Here is a 14,633-nt window from a genome sequence, read left to right on the forward strand (position 1 = left end):
GGGCCCCTGCGCCGTGCGGGAGCGGAGCTGCGGTGCTGGGCAGCTGCGGAGCCTCCCCCGTACTGGCCCAGTTCAAGGGGCCCCACTGGGAGGGGGATGACTCAGTGCAGCCCCCCCAGTCCGAGCCCGCTCCCCCATAACGTCACTCAGGAAGTATGTGCCCCAAGCTCCCGGTTCCCATTAGCTGGAGGGGCTGATGGCTGCTCCGGCAGCAGAAACCACAGCTGCCTGCTCTGGCCGGGGAGAAACCGGAGCTTCTGACGCCAGGGCTTTGCACTAAATCCCGACTGCGGGTCCTGGCTGCTCCTGGTCTGCAGTCCCTGCCAGCTTCGGGGCCTGCCCTGCCCTGGGGATGCTGCAGACAGGAGGAAGATACCACCCTTTGGGGTGAAAGTCCCCTGCATCCTGGAGCACCAACCTTGTAGGATGCCCTCAGGAGAAGGGCAGGACAGGCAGGGCAGGACCCCATGGGGCTCAGGAGGTGCCATCAGCCCCAAACCTGCCCCCTCCATCCCTGGCACAGCTGGCACCAAGGGGAGTGGGGGTGCAGGCAAGGTTTTAGAAAACCTGTTTATTTTATGAAAACATCTAGAAAAGTGCAGGCGTCGCAGCCCCTGGATCAAACAGGTCCCCTGGGGCACAGGGGGCTGCAGGGGCTCTGCTGCAGCCCCAGCCCCATGGGGGTCCCATCCCCAAGCCCCCACCAGCACCATGCTCCCAGTGCTGGCACTTTGCTCCTCCAGCAGCTGCACTAGGCTGGCTGCTTCCACAGGAACGTCTGGATGGAGTCACTGGGAGCTGTGGCCTCAATGAAGCCGATCCGGGGGTCAGAGATCCCAAAGGTCACATCCGTGGGGGAGCTGAAGGGAATGAGAGAGGGGACGGAGCTCAGTGGGAGCAGTGGGGCCGTGCAGCAGGGCACAGGGCTGAGCCACTCACCGGTTCAGGACCACCAGGACGACGGTGCCGTCGGGGCGCAGGAAAGCCGAGTGTTCCAGGTCACACCGGTGGCACTTCTTGGAGACGGCCAGTCCCACACGCTGCGAGCCCTCAGGGATGAACTTGCTGTGGGGATGAGCAGGGTCTGAGCATGGTGCCAGAAATGGCACTGGAGCTGGCAGCAGGAGCCAGCAGCCCCTGACCCACCTGAAGTGTCCCAGGTGGTAGAACATGGGCTGCTTGTAGAAGATGTCCTTGCTGCTGTCCACGATGATGGGACTGTCCACGTAGTTCTTGCTCCAATTGGGGCCCCCCTCCATGTCCAGGGCCAGGTTCCAGTCAGTCCAGCCTGTCACGTAGTTGTTGAGGTTCTGTGGGGCAGGGGATGGAGCTGAGTCCCGGTGCTGAGCCACAGGGGGTGGCTGGTGCATCCCTGGCCCCTGCCCAGCCCTACCGTGAGGATGCTGTGGCTGTACTTGCTCCCACGGTCCCAGCCACCCAGCACCACCCTGGGCTCCCAAAAGTAGGAGCCCGTGGAGGCCTCTGTGGAGAGGAGGAAATAGTCCGGGAAGAGGTGATGGGTGATGGAGAGAGTCAGGTCGATGGGTGCCAGGAAGTCCAGGTACCAGTGGATGCCAATGCCACTGATGTAGCTGGCGGCCACGGGGTCTTTGAGAACCTGGCAGGAGAAAGGGGTCACCAGTGCCCAGGGCTGGAATAGCTGCCGTGGGACTGGGAGAACCGCTGTGGGGCTGGGAGTGCTGCCATGGGGGCAGAAGACCCACTGTGGGGTTGGGAAAGCTGCCGTGAGGACTCACCACCTGGGCCCAGTAGGGCAGCATCACCCTCTGGTCATCCAGGATGATGAGCTGGACGTGGCGGTGGGAGCTGTTGGCCAGCGCCGGGCCCAGGTCCTGGGCGATGAAGTCCCGCTGGTGCTCGGGGGAGAAGCCGAGGCACTGGAAGGGGTAGAAAACAATCTCCCCGGCCGTGGGCTCGTTCCCTGCCGTCACTGCCCAGAAGGTCAGGTTGTGCTTGGCATATTCATCCAGGAATCTGGTGTGGGGCAGATGGTGAACGGCCCCATCACACCCATGCCAGCCCCAGCCCCGGCACAGCACCCCTGGCACCCACCGCGCTCCTGTGGCCCCTCACCTGATGAAGTACTTGGCCCAGGCCTTGTGGTACTTGTCCCCAGGGTTGCCCTTCAGCGTCCCCCTCCCCGTCATCGCGCCGTTCGTCTTCATCCAGACGGGGGAGGTCCAGGGGCTGGCGTAGAGTGACAGTGGCCGCTTGGCCACCGCCTGGGCCGCCCGGAGGATGGGGATCTGGGGAGAAGTGGGATGGCAGAGAGCTCTCCAGGTCTGCCCCAGCACTGGCAGTGCAGGCAGCAGGAGTCCTCCTCTCCCTCCCCAGAGGCGGGAAGGTGCTCCCCTTCCCTATCCCAATCCATTCCATTCTAGTCCCTCCCATCTCAGCCAGGGGGCAGGATGAGTCCTCTCCCTCCCCATTGGCAGGAAGGTGTTCCTCTTCCCCATCCATTCCCTTCCCATCCCATTCCTTCCCATCCTGTCCCATCCCATTCTGTCCCATCCTGTCTCCCACCCAGATAGAAGGATGAGGCCTCTCTCCATCAGTGAGAGAGTACCGCCCTTCTCCATCTCATCCCATCCCATCCTGTCCCATCCCATCCCATCTCATCCCATCCCATCCCATCCCATCCAGATGGAAGAATGAGTCCTTCTCCCTCCCCATCAGCAGGAAGGTACTCCCCTTCCAAAGCCCATCCTATCCCAAGCCAATCCCATCCTGTCCCAACTTGATTTTATCCCATCCCATCCCACCCAGGTAGCAGCCCTGGTCCCTCGGGCTGTTCCTGCAGGACCCACCTTCATCCTTGTGTCCTCCTCCGTCAGGTTGAAGTGTTTGAGCTCGAAGTCTCCCTCGGCGTCGGCGTAGGTGTACAGGCGGACAGAGAAGTCGGTGCTGGCCATGGGCACACGCACGAGGTTGTACTCGATGCCTGGGGACAGGGTGGGTGGTGATGGGCACTGCCAGGGTGTATTTGGGGGGTGCAGCACCCCCAGCCCTGTCACCCAGCAGTGCCGCCCTGCCCCGGGCTCACCTTCCTCGGAGAAGTAGGAGCGGAGCAGGTGGTTCTGGGCAGCCTGGGACAGGGACTGGATGTTGATGGCGGCCGCGTCGGTGATGGAGCCCCCGAAGCCCTTCACCTTCTGGTACCGCTGTGCCGTGTCCAGGGTGAGGTGGAAATCTGGGGGACACACACAGAGTCACTGCCACCGCGTGGGACGGACTCTGTCCCCGGGTGGGCAGCGGGTCCTGGCCGTGGCGGTACCTGGGCTCTCGGCGTTGTGCTGGAACCTCCCCTCGCTCCGCTCCAGCCTCTTGCCGGCCTTGCTGCTCTCGTACTTGACGTAGGAGCCGGGGGCCGGCAGGACCAGGGGGTCCAGCGTGTCGCAGTACGTGGCACTGCAGGCACAGACCAGCGAGCCGTGCCCAAAGTCCTTGGCATCGCAGGGACGGCTGCCTGTGGCACAGGAGAGACCGGGCAGGCACCGAGGGCTGCGGCAGGAGCCCAGCTCACCCCTCTGACCCACCACAGACCCCAAACCCCCCACCCTGCACAGCCCAGGGACACGTACCTGTGGCCTGCAGGGCTGCCTGTGCCAGCAGGAGCCAGCCCAGGACGCTGGCACAGCCTGGCCCCATGGCACCTCTGCTGCAGTGGCTTGGGCGACGTCGATGAACACACCGGGGCTGGGAGCAGGGCAAGGTGTCAGCACCCAGCTCCTCTCACCCTGACCCAGCCCTGCACGGGTACAGAGACCCAGAGCAGGGAGACCCCCAGCATCACCCCCCTGCCAGGGGGCTTTGGAAACCCTCCTTCCAGGGCTGAGCCTCCTCTCCCTGCTCACTGCCCACTCCTCTCCCACCCCTCCAGTGCCCACCAACAGCTCTGGCTCCCAGCCAAGGGTGCAGTCCCCCCAGGTTTGTGCAGCCCCCAGGTTTGTGCAGCCCCTGGGTGTGAGCTGCCCCACCAGCCCGGTGTTTCCAGCCACCCACACCAGCTTTACCTGTACCTGCAGATCAGTTCACTCCCATTGTCTCCCTCCCACTCCTTCTCCCTCTTTGCTCCCATAGCTGTGCCATGCTCTGCTGTGCCATGCCACGATTTGTCATGCCATGCCATGCCATGCCATGCCAGCTCATGTGTCCCTGGTGCCTCCCAAGCCGTGGCCAGAAGCAAACAGGTCCACACTCCCAAATTCAAGCAGCCAAGACTCTCCCAACCAGAGCACTCTGGGGCTCGAGCCCCCAGCACAGAGGGTCCCACATTCCCCTGCTCCACACAGATGCTTGCACCCTGCCCTGTCCTTCCCATGCTGCTGGGCAAGGAGCCTCTCAAGGAGGGAGATGCCACCTCCGAGCCTCCTGACCCTGGTGCCAGGTTGAGGACTCCTCAAGACCCCCGTCAGAGGGAGGCCAGGTGGCTGTTCTGCACGCACTGCCTCCCACTCCCTGCCTGGGAATGATGCACCACGGCCTCAGCACGGTCCTGCTGCCTGGGGCTTCCCCCATCCCCATCCCCTTCCCCATTCCCACCTTCTGACAAAGCCTCCCTGGGCCCAGTGGACTCACCTGCTGCCAAACCCCCTCTTGCTGCGTCTCTGGGGCAGCAGCGCCGGGACCTGCGTCCTGGCTGTGCCTGGTGGGAGGTGACGTGTCTGGTGGAGCAGGAAAGGTGAGTTTGGGATGGGACAGCTCATGGGACTCCGTGTTTGAAGAGGAGCCTGGGGATGATTTTGCAACCCGGCTCCAATGAGCTTTCAACACACCACAGCATTTGCAAACCTTTCCCTGGAACCTGTCCTGGTGGCCAGAGGGAAGCTGGGGGAGAGGGATCCCCACCAGCTCCCCTTCCCCACCAGCTCCCCTCAGGTGCCTCCATCACCCCAGACAGGACCTTCGCAGCCACCCCCGCCCAGTGCAGTGCTCCCCTTGGGAAGAGCCCCACGGGAGCAGCCTTGTGTCCCCAGGACAACTTGGGCACGGCGCCCACCCAGGGTCCCTGCTCATCCCACTGGACAGTGGTCTGGCTTTGCCCTTGGTCAGTGCCACCACCACGCCCCGTGTCCTGCTTGTGGCTGCTCCACCACCTTCCCTCCTGTGGCCAGCGGTGCTGCTGAGGCCATGGTGGTCACATGCCAGCAGCCAGCCTTGGCAGGGACCCCCGAAACCCCACTGCTGACCCCACAGGCGGTGGGCACAGTGGGGGCAGTGCTGAGGGTCCCATCGCCCCTGTGCCCCCCACGCTGGAGCCCCACGCCGCAGCGGGCTGGGTGGAGCTGGCTGCAGCAGTTTATCATTTGCAAAACAAGTCTGGGCTCCACACCTTCTAATTTGGGATCCTTCCTAATTGCAGGCATCTGGCTAGCAGAAGAAACAGGAGAGGGGCAGAGCCACGGCAGGAGTGGCATCTGTGCTGGGGTCCCCATGGGGAGCTGGTGCAAACGGCCAGGGAGACAACCCCCCACCCAGCCCCTCTGCCAGGGACAGCAGCCCCTCACTGGAGACCACAACCCCCCCATCCCAGAGACCACAGCCCCCCCAACCCAGGGACCACAGCCCCCCCATCCCAGAGACCACAGCCCCCCCAACCCAGGGACCACAGCCCCCCCAACCCAGGGACCACAGCCCCCCCATCCCAGAGACCACAGCCCCCCCAACCCAGGGACCACAGCCCCCCCATCCCAGAGACCACAGCCCCCCCAACCCAGGGACCACAGCCCCCCCATCCCAGAGACCACAGCCCCCCCAACCCAGGGACCACAGCCCCCCCATCCCAGAGACCACAGCCCCCCCAACCCAGGGACCACAGCCCCTCATTCAGGGACCTCACCCCTCTCTCAGGGGGCAGCCCCTCACCCAGGGTCTACAGCCCCTCACCTGGGGGCCACAGCCCCTCACCCAGGGCCTGCAGCCCCTCACCCGGGAATTGCAGCCCTTCCCTGAGGAACACAGTCCCTCACCCCCAGGGTCCTGCTCCTCCTGCTGCGGCCAGAGAAGGACCCCCGGCACACGCTGCGGCCCGTGGGGGTGATGGGGGTGATTCCTGCAGCCTCGCCCCGGATCCTCGCACCCACCGGTGCATCCCCCAGTTTCCCAGTCGGTTTTTCAGCAGGGAGGGAAGGTCCCGGCCCCGCGGCAGCTGCGGTTCCGGATGGGCAGGAGCAGGGAGCCAGCCCGGAGGGGGCAGTGCCGGAGTATTTCCCTGCACAGGCGTCCCCGGGCGCTGCCGAACACCCGGGGTGGGGGTTCTGTGTGTGCCGCCCCTGCCTCGCAGAGCGCCGATGTCCCTTGGGAAGGGTGGTGTCAGGAATAGCGTGGCCAGCAGGACCAGGGCCACAGGGCCCCTGTGCTGGGCACTGGTGAGGTGACACCTCGAATCCTGGGGTCAGTTCTGGCCCCCACATGACAAGAAAGATATTGGGGGGTTGGAGCGTGTCCAGAGAAGGGAACGGAGCTGGGAAAGGGTCTGGAGCACCAGGAGCAGCTGAGGGAGCTGGGGAGGCTCAGCCTGGAGAAAAGGAGGTCAGACATTCTTGCTCTCTCCAACTCCCTGACAGGAGGGGGGAGCCAAGGGGGGTCAGGCTCTGCTCCCAGGGGACAAGGGACAGGACAAGGTGAAACTGCCTCGAGTTGCAGCAGGGGAGGTTTAGGTTGGACATTAGGGAAAATTTCTTCATGGAAAAGACTGACAAGCCCTGGCAGAGGGTGCCCAGGGCAGTGGTGGAGTCACCATCCCTGGATGGTGGAATTTACAGACGTGGATGGAGCACTTGGGGACAGGGTTTAGTGGTGGCCTTGGCAGTGCTGGGGGAACGGTTGGACTGGATGATCTTGGAGGCCTTTTCCAACCTCAACAATTCCATGATTCTATTCTGTGATTCCAAGCACAGGCAGCCCGGCCCGGCCGCCGTTGGGACCAGCACTCCCCAGGAACATGGACAAAGCCTTGGGATGGCCTGATGTGCTCTGTGAACAGGGCTGGGGCAGAGCCCGGTGCCACCTTCACGCCGCACTCCAATAAAACAGCTGTTAAACCTCTGGGTTTTTCGTTTTCCCCAACCTCAGCAGCTCCGAGGCTCTCACACGGGGGCCTTTGCCAAGGAGCGCTCTGGCTTTCTCATTCCTGGACTTCAAAGGTGCTGGTAACGTTCCCAAAGGCACAGGGAAATACTGTAACTGGTATTTAGGGAAAGCAAACAGGACGGGGAGGTCACTGCAGGCTGCGGCCGGTGCTGGCCGTGGCCGGAACAGAGGGGACTCTGTCCAGAGGCCACCCCGGCGCTGGGTGGGTGGATGTGGCCAGTGGCATGAGCTCCGGGAGAGGGGGCACCCCTAATTTGCCCATGAGGTTCGGTGGATGGGGGACACTGATATCATTTACTCGACCTTTCCGAGTGTCTGACATTTGGGTTTTAAAAAAAAAAAAATTCCCCCCCACCCCTCCCAAGAAAGCGGGCCGGGGAAAAACCAACGGCACATCTGGAACGAATCAAGGTCTGGCAGCGGCGGAGAGGCTCCAGCTGCAGGGATAAACAAGGAGCCACCCGCGGGCCACGAGGCCGGAGCCCCCGGGGCACCCCTGGCCCGGAGCCGCCTCGCCGAGGAAAACCGAGCGATTTCCGAGCGCGTAGAGGAAACACTGACGGGAACGGCGCATTCCGGAGGGAGCGCGTCATGGCTTTACTTGGCGCCCGAGACACACGCGAAGGTTTCGAGGGAGCCACGTGTGGAAGTGTGGTCCAGGAGAGGCGCACAGGGAGCTTCCAGGGGGATGGGGGATGCTGGGAGGGAGGGGAGGGGCTGGGAAGCAGCAGCCCTGGCCGGGAGCACACGGAGCCCCTCGCACAAGGGCTCAGCCCCTGGTCCCTCCTGCGCCCCCAGCACCGGGTAATCACCCACTTCCACCACTGAGGGGTACTGGAAAGGGCGGGGGAAGAGTTAACCCCTGGAGCCCCCCAGCACTGCCCTGGCCATCACTGCTGGCGCCACAGGTAGGTCTGGATGGAGTGAGCCAGAGCCACGGTCTCGATGAACCCCATGGTGGGGTCCCGGATCCCAAATGGCACATCCCAGCCAAACCTGGGGGGTGAGAGAGGCTGAGCAGGTCGGCACAGCCAGGGCTGAGCGTCCCCCCTTGTCCCCCTGCCCAGGCTGACCTGTTGAGGACCACCAGGACGAGGGCACCGTCGGGGCGCAGGACGGCCACGTGCTCCAGCTGGCACAGGAGGCAGCGGCGGCTGCTGTGGAGCCCCACGCGCCGGGAGCCCTCGGGGATGAACTTGCTGTGGGGAGAGGATCAGGAGAGGGGTCGTGCCCCTGGTCTGGGGCTGGCAGCAGCACCTGATCTCCCCCCGACCCACCTGAAGTGCCCCAGGTGGTAGAACATGGGCTGCTTGTAGAAGACATCCTTGCTGCCGTCCACGATGACGGGGCTGTCCACGAAGTTCTTGACCCAGTTGGGCCCCCCCTCCAGATCCAGGACCAGGTTCCAGTCGGTCCAACCGGCCACAAAGTGGTTCAGGACCTGGGAGGGTGGGGAAGGGGCTGAGCAGGGCTGAGCCCCCCCAGCCCCGGGCGGGCAGCGGGGGGGGCTGTACCGTCAGGATGCTGTGGCTGTACTGGTCCCCTCGCTCCCAGCAGCCCAGGGACACGGCGAAGCGGAAGCTGAAGACGCCACTGCAGGCCTCCGTGTAGAGGAGGAAATGGTCAGGGAAGAGCTTGTGGGTGGCTTCCAGGCTGCAGCCAGGCGGGACAATGGGGTCCATGTACCAGTGGACCGCCAGGCCGGCCACGTAACGGGCAGCTGTGGCATTGCCCAGCACCTGGGGGAGCAAAGGAGATGCCTCACACCCACACCCTGAGGCTGTGGGGATGAACACATGAACCCCATGTGCCAGTGGGGTCTTCTGGGACCACTTTGTGTCCCCTCCTGTGGACACTGCAGCCCCCTCCCTGCAGCACTGCATCCCCCTGAGCAGCACCCCAGCATGGATCCGGCACCCCAACAGCACCCCAGCATGGCTTTGGCACCCGGCTGGGTGCAGTGGGAAGGGTTTGGGGGTGCCCATCACCCCCCACCTGGTTCTGCTCCTGCCTGGTCCTCCCTCCACATCCCCTTGGGTGGTCCAGCCCTGTGGCTGGCAGCAAGGGAGAGACATGCTGAGCCCTCCCGGAGCTCTCGCTGGAGCAGGGTCATGGATTACTTTCTTTCCTCCTACTTTAAGGTGACTCTCCCAAACAGCTCTGTAGCACTGTGCGGGGAAGCTGAATCAGCCAAGACTCTGCCCAGAGAAGGTGCTGTTGCCGGGATCTGGGATGTGGGTGCCACCTCCTGTCCCCACTCCGGCCAGGCACACGCGGAGGCGGCTGCTCCCGAAGGAGCCGACTCTGGCTCCTGCTCTGGCAGACCCGGTTTGCTCCCGGTCTCCAGGGCTGGGAGAGGCCTCTGGCTCCATTTCCTATAAACCCTGGGGCTGGGGCGGGAGGTGGAAGGGGAGGAAGGGGCTCTGCTCTTCACCACTTTGGCCCAGTGCGGGAGGTGGATACGCTGGTCGTCGAGGATGAGGAGCCGCGTGCGGTGGGGGCTGCGGGCCAGTGCGGGGCCCAGGTCGCGCAGGATGAAGTCTCGCTGCTGCGCGGCCGTGAAGACGATGGTGGGGAACTCGGGGGGTGTCAAGAGCCCCGCCAGCGGCTCGTTCTGCGCCGTCACCGCCCAGAAGGTCACGTTGTGTTTGGCGTATTCATCCAGGAACCTGGGGCAGGGAAGAGGGGGCAGCCTCAGGCTGTGCCTGCCCCCATAACCCACTCCCCAGCCCCCCTCTGCAGTCTATCCCGTGGTATTGCCCCGGGGATGGTACTTGATGAAGTAGTTGGCCCAGGTCTGGTGGTACTTGTCCCCCGCCTGCCCCTTCAGCGTCCCCTTCCCACGGATGTCCCCGTTACTCCTCATCCAGCCCGGGGCGGTCCAGGGGCTGGCAAACAGCAACAGCGGCCGCTTGCTCATGGCCAAGGCTCTGTGCAGGACAGGGATCTGTGGGAGCGAGCAAAGGGACCGGCTCAGCTCCAGCTGACGCCCCCAAAACACCACAGGGCCCAGCACCGGACTATGGGGAGCACTCAAGGGACCCCAGCCAGGACCAGCAGCTGGCGAGCACCACCCCATGGCACAGAGCCCCGGCTCCTCATCCCACCAGTGCCAGCCAGGATGCGCCGGGACGTGCCCTGGAGGAGGTGCCAGCTCCCACAGGCTGTCCCCACACACCCTGCTACTGTGTGCAGGGCTCGGCAGCACCCGGTCGCGGGGGTCCCGGCACACTCAGGAGCTCCAGCGGGAGAGGGGACAAGGAGCCGATGGCAGCGGCTTCAACCTCCCACCTTCATCTTCACGTCCTCATCCATCAGCCTGAAGTGCTTCAGCTCATAGTCATGGGGGATGTCGTCGTAGCTGTAGGGGCGCACGGAGAAGTCGCTGCAAGCCATGGGCACCCGGATGAGGTTGTACTCGATCCCTGTGGGAAAAGCGGGAAAAGCAGGAAAAGCATCAAGCAGCACCGGAGCAGGCACCCAGGTGAGGGGTGTCCCTGCAGCGGGGACAGGCACAGCCACCTCCGGTGACCCCACGAGCCGCCCGCGCTGCCGCGCCCTCACCGCTCACCGCACGCGGAGAAGTAGGAGCGCAGCAGGTTGTCCTGGGCCGGCCGTGACAGCCGCAGGATGTTCATGGCAGCTGAATCCGAGAGGGACCCGCCGAAGCCCTTCATGCTCTGGTACAGCGTGGTGATGTTGAGGGTCAGCAGCAGCCCTGAGGGGAGAGCCCGGCTCAGCCCGCGGTGCCCGGGGGACCTGCGGTGGCACCGCCGCCCACCTTTCCCAGCCTGGCCGTACCTGGGGTGTGCAGGCTGTGCTGGAATTTCCCCTCGCTCCGCTCCAGCCTCTTGCCGGCCTTGCTGCTCTCGTACTTGACGTAGGAGCCGGGGGGTGGCAGGACCAGGGGGTCCAGCGTGTCGCAGTACGTGGCGTTGCAGACACAGACTATCGAGCCATGGCCAAAATCCCTGGGGATGCAGGGCCGGGCGCCTGGGGGGCACGGGAGGGGAGGGGGTGGCACGGGAGGGTAGGGGCAGCTGCAGGCTCAGCTCTCCCGCCTGCCCTGGATGATGTGCTGCCCCCATGCCTTGCATCCTGCCACCTCCCCAGCACCCGGGTCCATCCTGTCCCCAGGCTCCTGCCCCTACCCCGGGACATCCCGGCGCCCCGGGACATCCCCGTGCTCACCTGCCGCCCAGGGCACCGGCATCAGCAGCAGAAGCAGCAGCAGGAGCAGCCAGCCCAGGATACTGAGAGCCCCCATGGCCCCTCCACGTCCCTTCAGCTCCAGCAGGTCCCAGGGAGCAGCACCTGCGAGCAGGAGAACCCTCAGCCAAGGCAGGGGGATGGAGGGACAGGCTGTGCTCCCCTCTGGATCAGCCCCATCTCCCCAGCCCCTGCTTCTGTTTTCTCTGCCAGAGAGCTCCTGCCCCCAGAACACCTTTGTCTTTCAGGTAGGTGAGGTGGGTCCAGCCCACCCACCTTCACCCCGGCTGCTCCCGACCTGTGCTGCTGCCAGCCCTCCTCCTCCTCAGCGGCTCCAGCCTTTACAGGGAGCTGCTCCGAGACTTCCCTCTGCAGCACACCCTCTCCCTCCCCCACAGCTCCTCCTTGCCCTCCTCCCGGCCCGTACCTGCCCTCGGGCCGGGACCATCGAACGTCTCCTCGCCGTGGGGCTGGGGAACACCGGGCCCCCCTCGCCCCCCAGCGCCGTGCCAGGGAGGGACAGCGACGCAGCACCGGCAGCTCTGCCTGAGTGAGGGCCCCACCAGCACAGGGAGGTGTCGTGGGGGGAACTCTGGGACCCCTCTGCAATCCCTGAAGGAAGAGCCGATTCCTTTGTTTTGTCGGTCACGGTCTGGACGAGCCCCTGGGTCTGGCAGAGCCCAGGGAAGGCTCGTGACAGCTGCCTGTCCTGCTGGGAACCTCCAACGGCATCCTGGACCACCCACTTACCCCTGTCCATCACCCCACTGCCCCCACTCTCCCTCAGGAGCTGCCAGGCGTTTGTGTCCAGCGTGGGGAGGGCCCAGGACCCCCGGGTGACGCCAGCAAAATGGCCCAGGGTGGCAGATGGACCCTACAGGGATGGCCACACAGGAGCTGGGGCCACTGCCATTCCCTGCCAAAGGCTTTGGAATTGCTCTCCCCTCCTCAGGGGGCGCTGGGGAAGGTGGCAGCAGTGGCAGCAGTGGCAGCAGTGGCAGCAGTGGCAGCAAGTGGGCGATGCCCCAGCTCCCACACAAGCAGGGTTGCACTCTGGCCCCTGGCCATGGCAGTTGGACCCACAGACAGGGACTGGGTTCCCTAACACCAGCCATGCCAGGAGCAGAGCCCAGCTGTGGTGACCAACTGCTCCAGGAGCACTCCTTGCTCCTCTGAGAGGGACCCTCCAGCCCAGGACAGGGTTGAACTGGGCCAGCTCAGCTGGGCCCACAGATCCCACCTGATCTGGGTCCCATCACCCAGGCTGTGCCTGATCCCATGAACATGTGCCCATCACTGCAGGGACAACCTCAGTATCTCCCCACAGGGGTGGCCCAGGGGACAGAGAGTGGCCACATCCCAACCACAGCTCCCTGGCACAGCTCCAGTGGCCTGGAGTGTCACTCCCCAGGTCAGAGCTCCCCTCCACAGGGTTAAACTGCTCCGTTAGCTCTCCCTGCCCGGGTGGAGCAGCACTTCATGACTAATTTGCTCCTTTCCTGGCATATCAGATGCAGCTCTGGGGCAAGTCAATTGTCAGAGTTCCTCCTGCCCCCAGCACTGCGCTGCCATGGGCCCTGCCACGGTCCCACACCTCCGCTGGGAGCTGAGCCACGGGACACCAGCCCCTGCTGCCACCAGAGCTGGGGCAGACAGGGCCAGGCAGCCCCTGGTTCCATCTCACAGGGCAAACAGCTGCCCAGGAAGGGAGCTCCTGGCCCAGTCCTACTGTGCTGTGTATCTCCCACCCCCGAGTGTGATTAAGTTGTCACGCGACTGCTACGCCCAGGCTAATGAGCCCCAGTTTTGGGGAGGGGTTAATAGGTCCTGTGGCCATCAGCCACCTCCCAGCCCGCTTCCAGCCACCTGGGATGCCCCACTCACCCTTTTCCGTCCTGAGGTCCTGCTGAGGGGCCAGAGCCCCCCAGCTGGCTCAGGTCCCTGCAGCTCCTGGAAGCAAAAACACTGCGGAGGCTGCTGGAGCTCATCCTTATCAACATCTGGCTGATAAGAGCGTCCTGCCGAGCAGGAAAAGTGAGACCCAGGGGATGGGCAACGCCTCGCACCACGGAGCCGCTGGCACGGGACATGCTGGGCAGCCCCACCAAACCCCCAAAATCCGCTTCTTGAGGCCGCTCCCCGCGCACAGGGGGCTGGTGGGGGTCGCAGGGGCCTCGCTGGCATCGTGTGGCCGCCCTTTGCAGCGCACAGGTGGGTTCGTTCCGTGCCGGGGCCGAGGATGTGGGCTCAGAGGAGCTGGTGGAGGAGTCGGGGGGTGAATTTTGGTCCCTTAGTCAGGAGGGTGTGGATGGGGACCCTGGGGACACTGAGCTGGGCTGAGTCACCTTTATGGGCATCACGACTCCGTAAACACCGAGGCCAAAGAGCCTCAGTGTGGCATCACAGCAGTTCCTTCCCCACAGCTCGTTCCCTGCAGCGGGACCCCGGCCTGGAGCACGGAGGGACACAGACTTTAGGGTGGTCACTGGTGCCAGGCCAGTTCCTGGGGGGCCCCAGCAGCCCCCAGCCACTGTAAGCCCCAAACAAGGCAAGGCTTTGCACAGGAATTAATGAGCCAAGCCCAGCCAAGCCCAGGACTCGCCCCCGCTCCGTTTATCCCAGAGCTGCTCTGTCCTTCAGAGCCGAGCACAGGGACAAGGGCACGCGGACCAGGGTGATTCAGCATCTGGCCACCAGCTGTTAGGACCAGGGCAAGGAAGAAAGAAGAAGGTGAAGGAGCAGCCCTGCACCAGGAGCAGGGTGCTGGGAGCGGGATGCTGGGAATGGGATGCTGGGAGCAGGACACTGGGAGTGGAGCTCACTCTGGTTATGATCCTGGAGAAATATTTCCCTCTTGTGGACAAACACAAACAGCCTCGGGGCAGGAGCAGGGTGCTCTCCCCAGGACTCCTCCTGGAGTTGCAGGGTCCCAGGGCTCCCCCCCCGGAGCAGTGTCGCTGTGGCACCACGGTGCAGGATGTCCCAGGGTGACTCTGTCACGCACAGACCCCGCCTGGGCCGTGCCCAGCCCACGCAGCATCGGGGCTGTCAGCCCTGACAGCACCCCCGGGCACATCCCACCCCCGCGGATCAGCCCAGGGGCCCGGCCGCCCTCCTCGCCCTGCAATTGTGACCTCCCTGCCCTAATCCCCTGCTCCCACGCCCTGCCAGCTCCCTCCCTCCTTCCTGGGTGGACCCACTCTCAGCGCCCACTCCTGGCCCTGGGCCCACTTGCTCAAGCTGCCCCAGCTCCGTGGTGGGTGCTGAGCCTCTGGTGCACCCCCACTCTCCTCTCCACAGTGGGGACCCCT

The 14,633-nt window shown here is 64.6% G+C and overlaps 2 protein-coding genes across 2 annotated transcripts; both read right to left on the reverse strand.

Annotated features, from left to right (window-relative positions):
- Positions 1-751: 751 nt before the first annotated feature.
- LOC108494165 (glucosylceramidase-like) lies at positions 752-5,153 on the reverse strand. Its single transcript, XM_017808398.1, has 11 exons — positions 5,118-5,153; positions 3,603-3,717; positions 3,296-3,487; positions 3,065-3,211; positions 2,829-2,962; positions 2,095-2,267; positions 1,758-1,995; positions 1,394-1,618; positions 1,147-1,310; positions 940-1,065; positions 752-860 (listed from the first exon to the last, which is right to left on the reverse strand). Exons 1-11 carry the CDS (start codon positions 5,151-5,153, stop codon positions 752-754), a joined length of 1,659 nt encoding a protein of 552 aa, XP_017663887.1.
- A 2,850-nt stretch (positions 5,154-8,003) lies between these two features.
- Positions 8,004-11,380, reverse strand: LOC108494166 (glucosylceramidase-like). Its single transcript, XM_017808399.1, has 10 exons — positions 11,305-11,380; positions 10,915-11,106; positions 10,685-10,831; positions 10,405-10,538; positions 9,888-10,060; positions 9,548-9,782; positions 8,628-8,852; positions 8,391-8,554; positions 8,187-8,312; positions 8,004-8,109 (listed from the first exon to the last, which is right to left on the reverse strand). The coding sequence occupies exons 1-10, from the start codon at positions 11,378-11,380 to the stop codon at positions 8,004-8,006; spliced, it is 1,578 nt and encodes a 525-aa protein (XP_017663888.1).
- Between the last annotated feature and the right edge of the window lie 3,253 nt (positions 11,381-14,633).

This window comes from Lepidothrix coronata, unplaced genomic scaffold (assembly GCF_001604755.1).
Source record: "Lepidothrix coronata isolate B3197 unplaced genomic scaffold, Lepidothrix_coronata-1.0 Scaffold23, whole genome shotgun sequence".
In the NCBI taxonomy this organism is placed as follows: domain Eukaryota; kingdom Metazoa; phylum Chordata; class Aves; order Passeriformes; family Pipridae; genus Lepidothrix; species Lepidothrix coronata.